This window comes from Accipiter gentilis, chromosome 20, assembly GCF_929443795.1.
Source record: "Accipiter gentilis chromosome 20, bAccGen1.1, whole genome shotgun sequence".
NCBI classification, from domain to species: domain Eukaryota; kingdom Metazoa; phylum Chordata; class Aves; order Accipitriformes; family Accipitridae; genus Astur; species Astur gentilis.
In genome coordinates, this window is record NC_064899.1 from 27,147,487 (window position 1) to 27,168,408 (window position 20,922).

General features: G+C 39.7%; 1 protein-coding gene across 4 annotated transcripts in view; it reads right to left on the reverse strand.

Annotated features, from left to right (window-relative positions):
• The window catches only part of ADCY1 (adenylate cyclase 1), a 498,640-nt gene that overhangs the window by 396,673 nt on the left and 81,045 nt on the right, over positions 1 to 20,922 (reverse strand). For all 4 annotated transcript variants that reach the window (XR_007508915.1, XR_007508916.1, XR_007508917.1 and 1 more), the window contains exons 4-5: positions 18,750 to 18,861; positions 3,343 to 3,470 (exon numbers count right to left, since the gene is read on the reverse strand). Coding sequence is in view for 1 of the 4 variants with exons in the window: in XM_049823805.1 (XP_049679762.1) it covers positions 3,343 to 3,470; positions 18,750 to 18,861 (240 nt within the window). In the remaining 3 variants the exon portion in view is untranslated. The remainder of the gene's footprint in view (positions 1 to 3,342; positions 3,471 to 18,749; positions 18,862 to 20,922) is intronic.

Below are 20,922 nucleotides of genomic sequence, written 5' to 3' on the forward strand. Positions count from 1 at the left end.
TATTCATTTATCCCAGGTAATATGACAAATCTTTCACTAGGGATGACAACTTCCAAGCATAAATTTACAATGCCAAGACCTGATTTCTGCAGTAAAGTGAATAGACTTTTAGAAGACTACCTGCTGGCATCCAACTCTGGATGAAATGGGCTAGTTTAAAAACAAAAGTGACTCTGCATCTCATGGGACAGATAAACAACACCTAATAATCATACCAATAGAAAATGTTGCACTCCAACTTCACCATCATAAGCTCTTCACTTCTCATTTGCTCAATGTATTTTCAAACAAATTAATCTGGGGAATCCATCTTCTAACTTTGGTCTCTGTGAAGAAGTGAAGAGTTTTTTCCTAATCTTCAGCAGAACTTATTTTCCTGGTTTGAAGCTCTTCGTGCAGTTGGCTTAGCCACACGCTTCTGTCAAGAAAAGAACCTCACCCAGAATCCAACAATGTCTGAACAGATGATGCTTCACTTGCCGTAAAAGAAAAAAATAGTACTGCCATCAAGGGCAATGGTACTTGGAATGCACTATCTTCCTGTTTCCTAACATAAGCAAAAGAGGCACATTCATTTAACTAAGAGAAGAAATATGTATTGAGCCTGGATCTTACAGTCCTTACTCACACTACTAATTCCTCACTGAAAACAGAAAGGGATTAATTAATTGTGGTTATGTACAAATGATGCAGAATAGGTCTCTAGCCATTCAACAACCGCAAATAAATCTGGTGCTCTTTCATAACCTTGACTCTTCTCCATCTTGTTCTCTCACCATGCTCTGACCACTGACTACACTAAAGACTTACAATTTATGAATTCTTGAAAAAACAAACGCTGAAATTGTCAGTTAGTTATCTGCCACCACAACCTCTGACTAAACATGTCTAGATAACACACTACAGTCCATCCACTTATAATCACAGAGTTGCTGATGCTGCAAGGGTGTCTGGAAATCATCTAGACCACTCCTGCTGCTCAGAGCAGGGTCAGCTACAGAAGGTTGCCAAGGACTGCGTCCAGCTGGGTTTTAAATCTCTCCAAGGATGCAAACTCCACAACCTTCCAGTGCAACCTTTCCAGTATCTGACCACCTCCACAGTAAAAAAAATTTTCTCTTACATTTAAATGGAATTTCTTGTATTTCAGTTTGTGCCCATTGCCTCTTGCTCCGAGAAAAGTTTGGCTTTGTCCTCTTTACACCCTCCCATCAGGTATTTGTATGCATTGATAAAAACTGCCCCTGAGCTTCTCTTCTCCAGGCTGAATGGTCCCAGTTCATTCCTTCCTCTTTAATTCAACTTCTTTTTCAAGTTTACGTTATCATGACAGCAGCCAATAAATGATAACATAAAAAGGGAACATGTTTCATTTCTATTATTAGTAGAACTGAAACATTCAAAAAAGGGAAGTTCAGACAGTTATATCACTACCTTATTTGTACACATGAAACACAGCACAACTAATGAATTAAAGATTAATGCTAGGTTTAAAAGAGGATGAGAGCATCAGCTACTGCTTTCCAGGGATTTAAAAAAAAAGTTGGAAAATATGTACAAGGCCTGTATATCTAACTATGCTTCTAAAGGCCAAGGCCTCCTATCCATATACTGCTGGAATAATGCACATATACATTCATTTACTTACTTAGGATGTTCTTTAGGATTTTATAGGGTCATAGACTATCATATATTATCATAGATTACAAAGTCTTTTATCAATTTTACAATGTTTACAAAGATGATGAACTTGCATTGAATGAGAGGGAGAATATGGATTCATTGGCCCAACTCTTCACGCTCTGAATGATTTTATAAATGAACATTATAATAAAAACAGATGGATTGAACTAGAAGTGAGAATGAGCCTTCAATTTCTTTAAGTACTTCTCTCCTTTTTTCTATGCTTTCAAGTCCTCTGCAAAGAAAGCTCAATGAATCCAGGTTCACAGAAAAGTTTAAGGTTGATATGAAACGACAAAAATGGCTAGTAATGTACATGTTCCCCTAAGGCATTAGCAGGGTTTGAACAACTAGCCATTACTTCCATAGAGATAAACCCAAATCTCTCGAGCAAAACTTACAGTGAACTCGTGAGAGGAGCATAATACATTCTTCTACAACACCAAGACTCTCCAGAAATGAATACAATTTGGTTTTGGAAAAACAACTTCTTTGTGGGCATATATGTGCATAAACATCCTCACATGCAAATGGAGGACATGAAATATATGATGTGGCAAAAGCTTTATCAGAAAGAAGAAAGAAGGTGAAATGTTCCAAATAAAAAATGCATAATTTGAATTCATAAGCCTTATGTTTTCTTATTCTAAATAGTTTACTATTCATTTTTAAATTGACATTACACCGTGGTCTATTTGCTTTCACAGAGAAGGCAGGTCTTCTCTGTATACAACGCAAAAATGTCGGGATTAAGTGAGAGGAAGCAGAAGCTTGAGTCAACTCCATATTCCTAACAGTCCAGCTGACAACAGAGATAAGGAATAACTGGCTACTGGAAACAGCGGACAAACACTTTCCAGTATACAACAGGCTAAGGCCCCTGATGTGACACACTTGTGCAAGCTCATTCCAAATATAATAGCACTGTCCTGACCAGTATTTATTTATATACACAATTAATACAGGTGTGCACTCCCTCCTACAGCCTCCAGAAGTTCCCAGTCTTTATCCCTTTCCTCCTATGTAATGAAATAGATCTCCAGCTCTCGCTAAAAGCTCATTCACAGTTCTCTCACATTCACATTTTTCACCTTGGTAAAATAATGATTAATGCAGAGCTCTCAAGCATAAAAAATGTCTTCTGATCAGCAAAGTGAATTTCACATTACATTTCTGAAAAGCAGAATAAATTAAATGTTTAAACATCACATACAGAAAGGAGAAGCTATCATTTTGAGAATACAAACACATATACACCATGCATACACCAGGACTGGCTTTGAGTTTACATACTGGTGTGCAAAATGAGCAGTGTTTATCGCTGTCAAACAAGAAATTGGACTTCTTTCTTTGTGGCAAATGGCAATAGGAATATTTCATTACTTCCCAGTATCTTTCTCACCCCTAATCACTACGTGTATGTGCCTGTACATATTCATACTTGTGGATTTTTACCTCACAGCGATTAAATGGAGTGGACAATCAATGTCTAGAATGACCCTTCCTAAAATCAGTATCTTGTGATCTGAATGCAACAGTGTGAATTGCTAGGTGGGCAGTGCTAGCAGACATGGCTGTTTTTCGGAGAACTCACTTCCTGAACGTCACGTAGAAGTTATTGTAGCACTCCTGTCCAGGTTCACTGTGCACGGTACTTACGTGATGGTGTCAATCATATCCAGTCCCATTTCAACACAGCAATGGGCATGATCTGTTTTGGGCTGGGTCAATCCTGATACACAGTAGTAACAGTCCCCTAGGATTTTTATTCTTCTGCAGTGGTTTTCCTTTAATAAAAACAGAATGGGGGAAGTTTTACTATTCTTATAGATATTCCAATATTTACAGGATAAAATCTTCTCCAAAGTATGCAACCATTCACGGAAACCTTCGGTGGTCAAATGAAGTAATTTACAGTTCATGAAATCTGGGTTCCCTGTACAGAACAGCTGACATACACGTATTTGTTTATCTACTTATTTACAAATACACACATGTATACAGGAGATCAGTCCTGCATTTTTCAACACTCATAGGGTAACACTGCTTAAAACTATAGTTCTGAACAAGTATTATTCCCTTGCCCTCATGTTAGGTCAGTATGAAGTCAAGATTTGCCATGAGACTTCATTTCTGTATGAATCAAAACCAAAGGACTGATGCCAAACTACCACCGAATGTCAGGAAATATTTGTATTCTGAGAACCTGTTGTTTCAAATCCAGTTCCAACTTACCAAGAAAGATGGTGTATTTATCTGTAAAGGTACACACATTTGTGCATTACCAATTCATAAAACACAATTTACAATACGGCATGATCAGTGTAAATATGACACACTTGCAGATCAGGAGATACAGTCAATTTGCATTACCATCAAATTTATCTCCTGTCTGCATACAGTTTAATTTCTACAGCCAAAGATATCTGGCTAAATCTCTCCCATTTTGAAAAACCAATGATGGCATGTGATGATTGCTACATCGGTCTGAGCAGAAAGTTCATTTCTAAACAGAGAGCACATAACAAAATGCCTGTAACAAAGCAGTGCCTTTAACTAATAAACTATGAGGAGACATGAAGAGATGGTGGTATCCCTTGCAGCTAGACTGTTGCAGCTTCTACCCATTTAGAGTATGGCACAGAAAAGTAAATAACCTGATTAAATGAATCCAACTTACACAGCTGGGACTATGCCAGTAAAGTGCCACGCAAAATTAGCTGTTGTGAATATGAGAGAAGATTAACAAAAATCTGATTCCTCCCCCAGCAGTGTGCTATATAGGCTTGACTTCAGTGACACAGAAAGGGGAAAAAAAAGGGAGGGCAGCGGTGGTGGAATTTAAAATTTCTGGAAAAAATGACCTAATCATACTGGTTCGGCTTCTCATATAGGCACATATTCTCATCCAGTCTCCTGCCTACAAGAATCAAAGCCTTCCTGAGTTGACCACACTCTCCACATCATTACCCATATTCCAGCTCAGACGCGCTGGTTATGGCCTGCAGCAACCCCTTTCTCTCTGAAATGTCATACACCAGCATTCAGGGCTTGTTATGACACACTCTTCCAGCTGCAGGCATTCCCATGCCTGTCTTCTTTGTAAATGTTTCTGAGTATTGAGCAAATATTACAAAATGAGAATTACCTCTGCTCAGGCACGGAAGAAGGCGTGCTAACACTGTTTGGGAAAATTGGTTTGTCTACTTCTTTTTATAAATTAAGCAGTAAATTCAGATCTTGAATCAAAGAGAGCCATCTTTTTGCGTATGCTAACTAGTAGAAAAGGTGACTACTTAACATTTCTTCTGCTGTACAGCAAGATTTTAAATATACCACTAATTATCATTGCTAATATATATTTTAATGAATGCAAGCATAATTATTCTAGAAGCATTATCACCAGGGCCTTAGAGTATTCCCACAGCCTATAGCCACAAAATGCCTCACCAATTTTACTTGGAGTTTTAATTGGGTATTTTGAGATCCTTGGCTAAATGGTATTATATAAGTAAAATAATTATTAATGCACACAAAGTAATATGCAGACCTCAAAATCTACCCTGACACAAAACAGGCCTTCCAACTCAAGGTTTTTGGACAGAAACCACTAAGTTTTTTAATAGAAACCACTAAGTATTTTAGTAGAAACCACTAAATTATACTGCCAAAATAACCTTTTTTTTAAAATTGTGGGCAAATCTTGAAGCAGTAGAGAGTACTCAGTAGTTAAAGCTGGAACCTACTTTCCAAAATAAATCCAGTTTTGGCCCACACCTTACAATCCTCTATAAGGCCTTTTTTCATCTTCAAATTTGGTATGCATGGTTTGTGGCTAGGCAATGGCTATTTGACCCAGCTGTAAGTTATTCAGAAAAGCCATTTCAGTAATCTGGGGTGGACAATACATATGTGTTAATCGATCAGAGTTCTCTCCTATGCAGTGTCGACCTCCAAAATGGCTCATTTCCAATGACTTGGTTTTCTTAGAGAGCTTACCATGCTATAGAGCAGTACTCCACGTTTCATAACGGGATACACAAAATTACTGTTAGACTGGCACAGCACAGCCTAGCAGCCTGGTATATAGTTTAAGAAAGGGAAAAAAACCAAAACAAAACAGAACAGGGCTTGATCCATTACCACTTTTCCAAGGCAGGTTATTACTTGTGCAGGAGAAAAATAAAAGAAAAAGAGAATAAGGACTACAGCATTTTCTGGAGAGAGATTGATTTTGATGAAAGACATATGGCTAAATCACCTGGTGTTTTTGAAACCACCACTCTGTTCCTTATCAGATGTTATCCTCACTGCCCTTATTTACAATAATCAATTAATATACAGTAATCTCTAGAAAAATTGTCTGATTTCTTTTTCTCAACATGTGAGGCAGACTTCCAGGAAGGAGATGCAGTGCAGCTTTGTAAGAGCAATCTTTTTAAGGATTGATATGCAAATTAACAAAACCAACCCTTTCCCTCTCTGTTTTGTTTCCTCAGCAACTTCCAAAGAAGCCCTTGACTCGGCAATATTTTTCACATTTGTGACAGTGATGAATTCAAGTGTGATAGTTACAAATTCTAGTCACAGTTGATACAAGCACTGTCTGTTTAGAAACAGCTGATAATTTGGTTTTATGCACATGATAAAACCCACCAGAGATTGCTAGCGCTGCATCAGCCAGGCAGCGTGCCCACCTGCGGTGCCTGGCTGAGACGCTTCCAAGCGGATCTGCAGAATTCCCTCTGGCACAACTATCAGTCACAGGGATTGTCAGGGTGAAGTGGAAGCCCTGCTCTGACAGCAGAGGATACTTCAAAGTTGCTAAGAGCTTTCTTTACACTTTCAGACAAGCACTTTATAAAGCAGTTCATTCTACCTATCTGTTAGGCAGAAGGGAGGGGGGGAGGCCGCCTGTTTCAAACCAATTCTGGGGTTTTGTTGTTGTTGTAGTTCTTGATTTAAATGTATTTTGCAGAAAGACTGAAGTCTGCCAACTCAGACTGCAGAACTGGAAATTCGGACCTTAACTCCATAGTCTTGTACTATACAAGTCAAATACTGTTTTCTACACTCAGAATAAGGCTTTTTTCTTTTTAAATAAAAAGTAAAGGGAAAAGAACTTACAGTTTGTAAACAAAACAAAACAAAACAAAATATATATATATATATATATCAAAAAAGGTTGTCTCAAGGGAATAACAAAGTTTAAGGAGCTTTCAGACCTCTCCCAGCAGAATACACAAGCAGACAGCCAGGTGTTCTCTTGGACAGAGAGACTGTACTGGATAAGTGCAAAGTCTTTTAAAGGTGGATCTTTCTCAGATATCAGATTGTAGCAATCCTTATTGTTGCTGCTAGGTTTTGGTTTTTGTTTTGTTAGTTGTTTTTTTTTTTTTTTTAATAGGCTATCCAAGTAAGTAATCATTTGTTACATGAATAGATCCAAAGTCAGGGATGCTCAGTACATTATATTTTTGTTTCTTATAACACTGTCTGGCAGGAGAAGAGCTTCTTTAAAGCTTTTGTTTACTTTAGAGATGGCAGTTGCTAATGCAGGAAAGAGTCCCTGCTCTGCCTTCTGTCACTGCAACAATCTATGTATTTCCACAAGCTCATGTGTCATCATGGTGTGTGAGCATCAATCAGAGCCAAAAAGGAAGGCCAGATAGATTACAATTTTAAAAAGCCAGATTTTAAAAGCTAAACATTGAACTTCTCTCTCCGGTAACTCCACTAGCTGCACTGGAATTGCACCAAAGATGAGTCTGACTCTGCGTGACTTAATTACAATATATTTTATGCTTATTATACACATCCATTTCTTTTTCTGCAAGCCTGCTAGCAATCTGCTTTGCAGGTGTGCTCTTCAGACTTTTACTGTCCTACCCTCCTGGAATCACAATCTCTGAGTAGGAGGGATTTTATTTGTCCATAAATTAGAAAGACTTTTTTTTTTGCCATTCCTACTAATAAAAACTGCATCAGCTAAGGTACATAAAAAGATTCTTTACTATATTCAGCCAATTTGGATTTAGTTATGCTGTGCAGAGTAAAAGAAAAGATTATTAAGGCCTACAAAATTATGCATAAACAGCAATTTCCATTTCCCCTAACTCAGACCCTACCAGTCTTACACTCTCCTAGAATGCTCTTGGACACAAGCAGTAGTAACATTTGGTTTTGTTTAGGCTAGAAACATGTGAACAGGGGTTTGGTCACTACCTGCAATGCTTACTGATTGCAAAATGAAGAGTCCTAAAAGAAAAAAGAAAACCAAAACCAGGTTCAGCTATTTAAGAGTTGGGGTAAAAGGGAGGAGATCTATTAGGCCAGGACTCACACTGAAGGCTTTACTCTCTCAGGTGAAGGCTTTGACATCCTCACCAAACCTCAGGCTTCAGCATTAGTGAGATATCTGGATATTGCCCCTGCACAGCTGCAAATGAGTATGCGAGCAGTGCTGCATACAGCAGAGGAGTGGAAGGAGATGCACTGGCAGCTCAGGGAGCAGGTCTTGAGCTCAAAACCCCTTCATGCCTCCCCCATCCATTCACTGCCTGAAACTCAAACTGTGGGGGGAAAAGTAACATTGCCCTAACCCCTGAAAAAACTACTGTTAGCTCAATGTTTTCTTCGCATACTGAAAAGAAGTCTTGGGCAGAGGGAAACCATCAAAACGCAAACCTCTGATGGCTCAGTTTTCACTGAGAGCAGAATTAATTCGGGGGGGACGGTGGAGACCTGCAAGGGCTGAAGAAGGAAGGTACACCGCTCTCCTGGCGGTGCCACTGCTGTCAAGAGCTTCGTCACTGGGGCCAGGCAGTGCCACGGAGGGGCACGGTCACCCTCCCCTACAGACGTTCCATGAGCCAAAAGGAAGATCAGTGACCCCGAGGAAAGGACCCATCGCAGAAGTACTTTTGTGTTTTATTCCCCTTCATATATTTCCTCTTATTTTCCCTCATTCTTGCTTTATCAGTCATTTTCTTTTGGAAAGCCCCATTCCAACAGCTTCCTCTGAGCAGCCTGCTGTGCTCACAGCTGAAATGTTTGTACCAGGTAGGCAAAGGGGATCAAATTTTCAGTTCATATTAATCAGCATGGCATCACGGGTTTCAGGGGAACTACACTAATTTATACCAGCTGTCCTGCCAGTCCTCAGGGACCTAAGCCATAATTCGATAATCCAGGCTAACCACATCACAGTTACAGTCCTTTCTTAGTTATTACACTATAAAATGAGGGGGGGGGGGGGGGGGGGGAGGGGGAAAGGCAAAAAGGCAAAGCACCTCTAAAACTCCCCAAAGACATAAAATAGCAATAAAATGCATTCCTTATTTATCTCTCTTCACAAACCTAGAACTTCATTCTGTTTCCAAAGAAGTCTTGAGAGAGGACAAGATAGGATTCACCACTGTTACCACTGCAGCTGATTTTCAATTTATTTCGCATGTGTAGCATATTTAACATTTATAGCACTGAATGTCAAAGTGCTATTAATCTCAACAGAAAATTGGATTAGAAAGCTTTGAATCACTCTAGAAGTTAACAAATTTATCTATATTACAGATGTGTATAGAGACACAAAAGAGATTTACAGAAAGAACAGTAATTTCTACTACATCCTCTACAGCTGGAATGACATCTCTATTCAGATTTGTCCATTAGATTGGATCAGAAGTGGAAAAAAAACCCCTGTATTTAGGCTATCATGCTGTATAAATATATGCATCCATACATATATATGCGCATGTACACATGCACAAACATACAGTTCTGCAAATTTACCTACACCCTCTTGCATATGTACACAATATAAGTGATAAATGCAAATTTTAATATTCATCCTCTGGACTACTGACATACTAACCAAGGTGGCTCAGCCTGACAGTTAGGGGCCAGACAGCAGTTTTGAGCCCCCCCTTTCAACAGATTTGAATACAGATTGGTAGAAGATATTCTAGTCCACTCCTTCCTTTACGCTCCAAGCACCTTTGGAAGGGCACAGTGCGGTGTTCTGCTTTTAAGGTAGTGGGGAAGGACAAGCCACCCTCCTTCAGGGTCATAGAAGAAAAGGCAGTGAACTGGATGGAGTTAGTCAGAAGGCCGTACAGTGCAACTAAGCAATACCATATCAAGTTATTAATTTCAGTGCATGGTGAGAGGGTGAGATCCTTTGTAAGATATGAGCTTACATTTTCGATATTTACACTCTCCTACTACCTTTAATTTCCTTATAAAATTAAACAAAACATAAAAGACCTTTCTATTTTTTCCCCTCAGCTCTGTAACTCCATTTTGTGCACCAAAGAGCTTTAGAGAAAAACAGAACCAAAAACATTCCATGGGAAGGACAACCCAGTGCAAATCTCAGACTGCAGCAGTACTCACAAAAGGTGCAGCTAGGTGCAGAAAAAAGATGAAGACATGGGTTTAGATTCGCATGCAAAACACTCCTTAGAATCCTACTTTGAATCCCCTTTGAAAGGGCCCTCTTTTTGTGCCGATGAAAAGTGAGCCTACTTAAGCTAACTTCTAACAGCTAAATCTGTGAAAATCATAGAATCACAGAATCATAGAACGGTTTGGGTTGGAAGTGACCTTTAAAGATCATCTAGTTCCAACCCCCCTGTCATGGGCATCAACATCTTCCACTAGATCACATTGCTCAAAGAGCTCCATCCAACCTGACCTCAAACACTTCCAGGGATGGTGGATCCACAGCTTCTCTGGGCAACCTGTTCCAGTGCCTCACCACTCTAATCATAAAGAATTTCTTCCTCACATCTCATCTAAATCTACTCCCTTTCAGTTTAAAACCTTTGCCCCTTGTCCTATCACTACAGACCCTGGTAAAGTCTTTTGCTGACTTTCTTATAAGCTCCCTTTTATATATTGAAAGGCCACAATAAGGTCTCCCTGGAGCCTTCTCTTCTCCAGGCTGGACAATCCCAACTTTCTCAGTCTTTCTTCATAGGAGAGGTGTTCCAGTCCTCTGATCATTTTTGTTACCCTCTTCTGGACCCACTCTAACAGGTCCATGTCCTTCTTGTGCTGGGGGCCCCAGAGCTGGATGCAGAGTTCACTCATGCCATCTGCAGCTTTTATTAATGACAAACAATAATTTCACTTATCATATTACTTTTTTTTTTTCAGTAAAACAAAAAGATTTACCAACATGGTTTCTCTGTGCAGTATACAAGTCTATTTTAATAACTATGCTGAATGTGGGCCACAATTTGTGATAGATTATTGAAGCCAGCTTATCAGATAAACTTCATAGTCAAATCCTGAGTGTAATGAAGTGACATGGAAATTACCACCAGCTCCAGTACATTGCAGTGTGCCAACAGTGATAATACACCTTTGAAAACTGTCCAGCCCATTAGAAAATTTCATTGAATCCTGTCGATTACTACATACACTTTAACATTTCTTTTCACCCAGGTTTTAAACTGTGGGTTTAAAAAATGAAACAACTATTTTGATAACCTTTTAATGGAATAATGCCTGCAAATAGTAACATTACCAACTTACACTAGTTCTTGCACATCTGCTAGTCTCAGCATAAAAAACCTTGAGAATGAGCTAACTGCAATACTCCATAGAGTTCAATTTAGCAGGGTAATGGAGACATACTCATAGCGATAACAGTTAGTATAGACTTAACAAGAAGAACTTCTACAGAGTGGCAGAAATAATAGGAAAGAAAAACAAATCTGGTTACAGTATAGGGAGTACCACAGAAAATGGCTTGGTAGGCTCTGACTGAGGAAAGCTGGCCATGTCCAAATGAGCATATGTAAGCTTGTAATTTAGCAATATATTTGTGAAGTCATGACAAATTATCTGCCATCATGGGAGCCATATCATGCATGAACAAATGTAGAATTATTCAGGATAGCTATAAAAAGGAAGACATTTTGTTTCAACCGCTTTCCCTCAATTTTATTGGCAATTATATACGCTGACCTGCAATAACCTGCTGGTTCTTGGCCAACCTTTTCTGTGCATTCCCATTCTCACAATAAATTCCTTCCCTACTCCACATGGAGAGTAATTTTACAAAACTAGAAGGTTAAATGTTTTTAGTCCTGGAGAGCGAGAACCTATTTAACAGTCATATATGTTAATTTACTTGGAAATGAAAAAGGATCTTAGCAAGATGTATTGGGTCTGGCTGAGATGGAGTTACTTTTCCCCATAGCAGCCCTCATAGTGCTGTGCTTTATACTGGTAGCTAGAAGGGTGTTGATAACACACCAGTGTTTTGGCCGCTGCTGGGCAGTGCTCCCACAGCATCAAGGCTGGCTCTCCAGCATTCCCCCCTCACCATTAGGCTGGGGGCGGGCAAGATCTTGGGAGGGGACGTAGCCGGGACAGCTGACCCAAACTGGCCAAAGGGATATTGCATACCATATCACCTCTGCTCAGCAATAAAAGCTAAGAGAAAGCAGGAGCGGGGGGAGCATTCATTATTACAACGTTTGCCTTCCAGAGCAACCACTACACACGCTGAAGCCCTGCTTCCTGGGAAGTGGCTGGACATCGCCTGCTGATGGGAAGTCAAGAATAAATCTTTTGTTTTCCTTTGCTTCCACACATAGCCTTTGCTTTTGCTTTATTAAACTGCCTTTATCTTGGGCCATGAGGTTTTTTCCTTCTTAACTTTTTCCCCTCCCTGTCCTGCTGGGGGAGTGAGTGATAGAGCGGCTTGGTGGGCACCCAGTGTCCAGCCAGGGTCAACACACCACACAAGAATATTTTACACAGTCATCGTGACTGATAGGCATGCTTGTCTCCTTCCCAGCTTTCATTAAGTATCCTTTAAGATACTGTCTTTTTATGAAGAGGAATATCCCAGGAGAAAGAAGCCTAAAACAAATACACTATAAAATGTTGAAAAACTAAGCTCTAAATCTCAAGAAATGGATATTTTTCCAGATTCTTCTGAAAAGAACAAAATAGAGAGGATTTTAAAAACACATGATGTTTGTGCACCAACAAAAGCATGAAATACAGTCATGCTCCAAACAAAAAAGCATGGGAAATCTTCAAGACCTAATCGCTGGAAATGGCCATTCACTTCCACCTGGCCGAATTACTGAAAAATGATGGCTTGAGAAGAACTAGCAAGATATTGTACACAGCTGGCTATAAAAAAAAAGTTTCCTGAAAGATTTCCACGGACTTCAAGGAGATAAAAAGTCTGGCTTGAGAAGAGCCAAGCTGAGGATAGTGCTTCTAGACTCCAGCGCAGGAGGCACGGTCCCCCCTGGGCTGAGGAGGGGTCCCGACAGCTGTCCCCTGACGCACTGCTGTGCCCCCGTAACACATCTGCCCATGGGCCAAGGACTCCAGGTACGACTGTGTACGCAGAGTACATTAGACAGCTAAAATGTGCACGTGGGTTATCAGTCAAACTGCCTCTACAACAACGAGGTGAAACAGGCACTTCTGGAGTGCAATCAGACATCCCTCTCGGATGACACACATTGCACCCCAGAAATACCATTCTCTATGCTAACTGCATAAGGAGTCAAAACAATTAGTTTCAGTACAAATGCCCACGCTGCAAGCATCTGAAGCCGATCAGAATCATCCAACACAGTCCTATACAAAGACGCACATCTCGGATTTGCAGAATGCAAACTCAGGAAGAAGTTGGTAATTTACCACGAGCCTGCAAATCATGACAAGAGTTATGACAGAGAATTGGCATACCAAGCACGGTACCCTCTTACCTAAAAAGTACCATAAAGGAGGTTAGCCAAGACCTAACCTCCGTGGTACCTGCCCATTTATACATTCCTACGATACTTAAAGTGTGTGACATTATCTTTCTCCCTGAAAAACTGTCCCACAGACACTTACTTCAGCTTCACACCATATATACACATCATTATTCCCTGATCCTGCACAGTCACAGGCATATTCATTAAGACCACCTTAATTTAAGAAAGCTTATTTCCTCAGGTCTCTCTAGGAGACCTCTCCAGAGAGCTGTTCAGAACCAGACCCAAGCTTACATGCGTGATGTGCCTCAGTGAGATTCTGTGTCTGCGCTATCAAGGGAACTTGGGGAGACAAGTCTCCTTAAAATTAGCCTTTGTAAATATCCCCCCCTAGTGCACACTTACCAGTTTCCACAAAGAAGAGTTACTTTATGTTTTCCAGCACTTTCTCATCTCAACCAGCCCACAAAACTTTGTTCATTTTATATTTTAAAATTACATCGTAATTATTTTCATATAAACTAAAGGCATTCTGTAGATTCAATGGAATCAATTTCTTAAAGTGATTGCTTCTAGGAATAGCTAGTTCAAAGCACAACAAAGCACTGACTGTTCATAACGCAGTTAAAAAAAAAAAAACAACACAGAAGCTGATTATAATATTACTTACTGACTCCTTGCCTAAGGCTCAGAAGCAACGTTGCTAAGTTCAATATCTTTGAGGCTGAACAGGTATAAAAAACCACTTTAGTAACATTGAAATTTGGAAAGTAAAAATTGTTAAAAGCTAAGAAGGTAAGCAGGAAAGGATACTAAATTAAAATGGAAAGAAGTAAAAATAGATTCAGCCTACAAATAGTGACAAAGCCTGAAGGTATACATAACTGCAAATGGAAAGAACAAGGAAGTGGCAGCTGTCAGTCTGGCTAATAGATGAGATGCCAAAAGTGGCACAAACAAGTAAGATCCTTCACTCAGAATATCAAAATCCTCTTCTGGCAATGGACTTTGAAAAGAGCCTAAACTTCATTTATCCTTATCCACTTGTAAATGGAAAGTCTTAGAAGTCCAAGATGCAGTAACATGGAAGTTGAAAGGGAAATAACTGAATCTGTTAATACAAATAATTCATTCTCCATGTAGATTAGATTAAGGAAGTATGTGAGAAAAATATACCAAAGAAAAGAACAAATAGAGAAGATCAAAACTTCTCTAAAAAGCAAATCTGTTTCATCATGATGCAGGATGCTGGAGAAATGCGTCCTCTTTTCTATTAAGATGCCTTACTGCAGGTAAAATATTTTGGGTATAGCTGAACTGTATCACAAGATAGCGCAGCTGTGACCATGACAGTACCCGAGCAGGGGCTCGTGCAACTCTGTGTGATGCTACTTGGGTAACTGCAGCCTTGAGAACCTCCCTCATTTACAGTAAATCCATGCCACAGCTAAAGCATGAAGAGAAAATGCACTGAAATATACAGCGTATTAAAGTAACAAGGCACCCAGCCTAACTGTCACACGTCCAAGAATTCCTTGGGAACATAAAAACAACACAATGCAAATGACTATCTCATTAAAATCTGTCACTCTTAGAAGTAAGCTGAAGAATGACAAACTGGAAGCTAGCTATAGTGTTGAAAGTTAATTGCAAGGCATCTGAAGACCTCATGCAAAGATCAGTTCTTTAAAGCATTCATTGATAATATGTAATACAGAATGACTATCATTAGGGCAAAATCTGAGACTGCACGAAGTTACTCTTGTTTACCCAAAAGTGGAAAAAACGGAGAAACTTCAGAAGTAACAGCCTGAACTAAGTAAACTAAGCCTGAACAGCAGATCAAATCCAACAGATATTAATGCAAAATTATTCTTTCTATTTGAACTATTCACAGGCCTTATAAGAAACATAACTAACGGCATACATTCAGGAAGGTGGCTTGCTATTGTTGTGTACAGTCCCAAGGGAACCTCTGCATGGGCAAACTTATCCAAAATGCTTGTAGAAAATCAGGGTGCCTAAACACTGTGACATGAAAGTATTTCAGTTACCAGACATACAAATGAACACTGAGGCATTCACAACCGCGCCTCTCCATGTGGATTCTCTGATGTCTGTCTAGGATGAAGTTACACTCCCTCAAGGATACTAATATTGTCACTCATTTTTGTTTGGCTTTAGATTTTTGAGATTCATTTCCCTTTCTTCAAAGTGACTGAAGTTGGCCCATAGACTCCAAAGTTATTAAGGGGACCACAAAGTCCTATATAAAATATGACTACCTAAGATTGTTTCTTTAAAAAACCAAATAGTGCTAGCCATCATTTTGAGTACTGTATTCTGATCACCTCTTCTCCTAACAGAGTTCAAAGGCTCAGTGATTCACAAGGTAAAATAGTCTGTACAAGACAGGTGTTTGAAAAAGATATTTTCTCTAGAGGTGAATAAAAAAGAAGGGACAGATAAAAGTACAAATCATTTCTAGCAGGGAGTAAGAAGATCGGGAATTTTCTTCCCTCTCTATTAACAGAATGCACAAGCAAACTTTGAAAGGAATTGAATGACAATAAATTGAAACCTAAGGTTTGTCTTCAGAACTCCCTGTCACAAACTGTAACTATATTTGAAGCTATTGACATTTAAAAAAAGGCCTAGCATTTCAAAAAGAGCAAAACTATTTGCCTTACCAAAAAAAAATCAAACAGCATATAGAAACAGAGAGAAATCTAATGCTAAAAAGCATAAACTAGCTTCTAAATGTCAGAAGGACAAACTTTAGGATTAAATTGTCCCAGATCTCTCAACGAGAATTTTTATGTTTGTCTGAAGCACCTGGTTCTGGTCAGCTTCAGAGCTACACTGTCAAAAAGCAAAGACTCACTGTTCCCACAATGTGTCAACGTGCCAAAATGCCAAGCCTCTTCATGAGACTCCCAGCAAATATATGCTGCCTTACACTTACTACACTTCCCACAGTGGTGACAGGGGTTTTTTTTAAGCATTACAGTTTTAAGACAGGACAATGGTTTTAACAAGGGCTGTCATAAACTGCCCCTTCCAGATGATATTGCTTCCTAAGAAGCAGCAGCACAGGACGTGCACACTTACTGATCACACTTTAGTAGTCACAGGGAACACACCTATGACCATTACATTTTTCTTTGAAGTCCCCTGTAGTTTCCTCCTTCATCATTCTGAATACTACAGCACAGCACTGTTTTAAAATCAGCCCAGTCCTCTATTTTGGCCTAAAAATGAATATGTAGGAGTTGTCTGAACCAAGAGATTAGAATCCTGAAAAGTTGCACTTCTCAGCACATTTCTTCTGACTGCAGGAGACGCAATCACAAGTGCCCCTTTACCACATCAGAGGGCACCAAGGAAAGCTCATACGTTCTATCCTTAATCACACCCCCATGCAGCGGTCTGAACTAGAAGGACAAGTAAACAACAAATCTTCATCACGTAGCTGAAAGAAACGATGAGATTTATTTTCAAATCTGGAAAGAGAATGCATGAAGGCTGAATGGAAAAGCTAAGGCTTTTTAGCTCCTCTGCTCTCTCCGATCTGCTGCTTCTCTGACAAACAACTAACCTTGCACCCAAAGCTGGCATCTGCCTGGTACCCTGGTTCAGGTGTCACTGATGCTTCCAGTCAGCTGCACCTGGCCACTGCTACAGGAGCAAGCACGGTACAGTAGCCACCTCCCTGGCTCAAGTGCCACCTCACATGTCACAGGCATGTGCATTTCTGTGTGCACGTCTGTGATCTCGTGTTATGTCACAGCACTCCCATGTTACTACATTGCCTTTATTCCATGGCTATGATGACTCCGCAAATTAAAGCATTGGAAGTTTTAAAAGAGCTTATTAGATGGCTGGTTGACATTTGGAGGATGAAATTCAGTAATGAAATTAAAGTAAGGAGACTATTTGAAGTTTTTAAGCCATTTAAGCTGTTGCCAATGATAATCTACATGGCAGTCACTTCTATTTCTAAGGTATACACCTATGAAGTACTCTGGGCTGGGGACCTGTGCTCTCTGTGAGACAGTGACAGTAGTTCCAGTAATAAATTGGTTACACAAAGGCTTATGAGTGTGTTACAAATTCCTACCAAAAAAACATACCTCCATTGCATCTCTACTCAGCATCTAAGTTAATCTTCTGTTTCTCTTGGAAAAAGGAAACACGCAACAGTTCCTCTCTGTTACGGCTTGAACACCTAGTGCAAATCAGGACGTAGCACTTGATCAAATGACAACCCATTTAACTAAGGCTAGGTCTTCCTCAACCCTGGCAATCTTGAGGAGCAGAAGATTTCTTTCTCCTTGGGGTCCTTGAAAGCTGTTTATCAAGAGGGAGCCATAGATGTAAAGCGTCCACAGGCTTCAGTTCTCTTATGTGGAAGACTGTATCAAAGAGAAGTGAATTTCAACTGAAAAACTGTGGACGCTGTTTATGTTGGGAACCTGAAGAAATATGCTCTCTAGGCTGCTGCACAGAGCCTGAAGACAAGATAGCTAGATAATGGAGGAGCATGATTCATCTGGAGGTGACACTTCTCAGCAATGAAGGCTCTGAGGATATGGCTGGCAAACAAGAGAGATTTTATGAAGTTTTGCTTAGTTCAAGGGGAAAACACATTTTCAGCATACCGTTAAATGTAATTTGAAAGAAGATGTGTGACTTTTTCAGGCACATCCATTCCTCTCATTTCTTGCCAAATGCTTGTGGTACCATTAGACTGGTAGGAGTTATAGACAAGGAACATTTCTCTCATTTTCTTTTCCTTGGGGATTCTGGCACAATAAAAGTGCAATGACCAAAACATAAGCATCAGGTATAATATGTATCCCATTTTGCCTACAGTAACCCCTCTGAAAAGCTACTATCATTTCTGTGACAAGGAGTACTCTCTGTGAAGAACTAATTTTACTCTCTAGCTTCTTATTATCACAGAAAGTAGTTTCATGCCATACTGCCAATATTCATATTTTCCATTATCCTGATTTTTTTCCATGCAGGAGAGAAATGTAAATATTGAAATATTTTCTCTATTTTGTGCAAACGAAACCGATGAAGAACACTGATGGCCTCCAAGGAGGGGGAAGAAAAGTATTTAAAAATAGCAACTTAAACGCCTTTCCTAAACAATTAAAATACACTGTTTTCTCTCCAGAATATTAATAAAAAATCGAAGCTTTAGAAATTCATAATACGTGGGGCTAAATCAGTCAATTACAGATTTCTAACATGTGTAACTCATGCATCGTCTTTCAGAAGGGAATTTAAATTAAATTGAAATAAGAATGTTGTACTTACTGTAGCTAATTCATCAAATTTGCCAAAGAGCTCATTCAGCAGCTTCACTAGCTCTTGGGCAGTACACTGTGATGCCAAACTAGTGAACCCCACAATGTCTGCAAACAAAATGCTGTAAAGAAGGAAAAAGACACAGAGATATCAGTACAGAAGACATCTTCACATTTTCATGATCCTCTTCTATAGCACAAATGTGACCCAAAGCACAAACTCAAACAAGCCCTGAAATGCTATCCATGAAGTGCTAGTTGGAACAAAAATGGCAAAAAATCAGACACATAGGCATCAGTCTGGTGCTGTCAACTGTTGCAGGGAATCCTGGGACACGTTCAATGCCTATACACCTACCTATCCCATATACGTATCTGGTGTAGATATGGGGAAGCACCTCATTCATGAGGTTCCCCCAGGAGCACTCCAGGAGCACAGAGAACAATTGCTTCTCCTCTTTAGAGCTGGCATCTTCTCAGCTCAATTGGTTTCAAAGACAGGTTTTGCAGTGGTAGAGTTCCACAGCCAAATTGATAAACCTTTCATGAGGTTTACTAAGTACCGAAAGACAGGAGTTAATAAGTTGCATACGGTAGCTCCGTGATGTGGTCTTACTGTTTTCCCTGTGAGGAGCTAGCACCCAGAGTGTCAGGCCAGGTTTCTCCATACTGTGCTGCGTGGCTCAGGAAAGTGTCCAGCTTCCATCAATGTTAGCAAGGTTTTAATGTCCAACGGTTTACCTGCCTTAACAATCCCTACCCATCTGTGGTGATAAGGGAGATAGCTGAAAGAAACACAGATACTATAACAGAATAAAAATTCTTGTGTAGATCCTGAAACTTGAGAGTATGGAGCTACGATCCTTTTAATTATTTAGATTCCTTTGTCTGTTGGCAGACGCCCAGAGCCCACTGCAGGAACCTAATGCATTTATCTCCAACACCCAGACTACAAATGTCAAACAAGTCTTTATTTATGCAAATGCTAACAAACAGTCCCATGCTACGTGGCCTAGGTATACTTGACATAGTGTAAAACTTAGCTTGCAAACTGTAAATTAAATTAAGCATTACATACTCCCTTTCTCCTCAACAAACCTTCACTCTACAGATAAAATAGCAGATGCTAGAAAAGCAGGACTAAGTCTACTGTTTCCCATTCACCATAACCAAGTCTGATCTCTCCCAATAAGCTACAAAAAAGAGCAAATACAACTCCTGACTCAGCCCCTCTTTCTATAATTTCACTTAAGCCAGTTGCTAAAATCTCTCATCCACCAGAGCAGGTTCGGTAAGGTATCCCAGCACGAAACCGACTCATCCAAAATTCAGCGGCTTTAATCTACAAACAAAGCCTCTATGTTGTCATGTTAATCCTTGGGACAGTCTCCCCACTCCCTTCTCCTTTGAGCACTGTTATGAGACCATTGCTCAAGATGGCCCCCATTCAGGGAAAAAGTAGCTATTCCATTCCTAGGCTTCTTAAAATAAAACATTCAGCATTTAGTTAGTTTTACAGATTTGTGTCTCTGCTATCATGGATGTGAGCCAACCAAGTGATGGGTAAGGTAAAAGGCATTAACAGAGTGCAGTAATGCCAGCAAAGTGCTCTGCATATTTGCACGTGGAGATCTACTTATTCTCTTATTTCTGGATTGATATCGTTGTTGTTTGACAGCCCGAGGCTGGTCTTTCTGGAAATTCATCAGTTAATATCAAATCAACCTCCTAAATTCCTTAAATATTTTCAAATGTACTTGAATGTGCATCAAGGTCTTTCGTACAGTTTGCTTTATGACCCATTTGCTTTATGACCGAAATTCACATCAGAATTCATACAGTTGAAAAAGACACAGAGGAAAACACAACAACTACAATTGTTGTAATTCAACATGTCATGCAGTTTCCAGATTTTAATTAGATACTGTTAGTATGGAGGGGGAGTGTAGACGCTATTTTATTATAACAGCTTCTGCTAGCTTGTCTGCCATTTTACATCTCATCTTTGCACATTTTACATTTTGATCGGTTTTATTTTTCTATTTCCATTTTAAATACAGCAGTCCACTTTTTTTCCTGTCTAACCACATTTACAGTACCAGTAATATCTCCTGCAGCACCAACAACGTCCACCTGAAAAATATTTGTATTTGGGATGCGGGGATTAGGCCTTTAAGGTAATA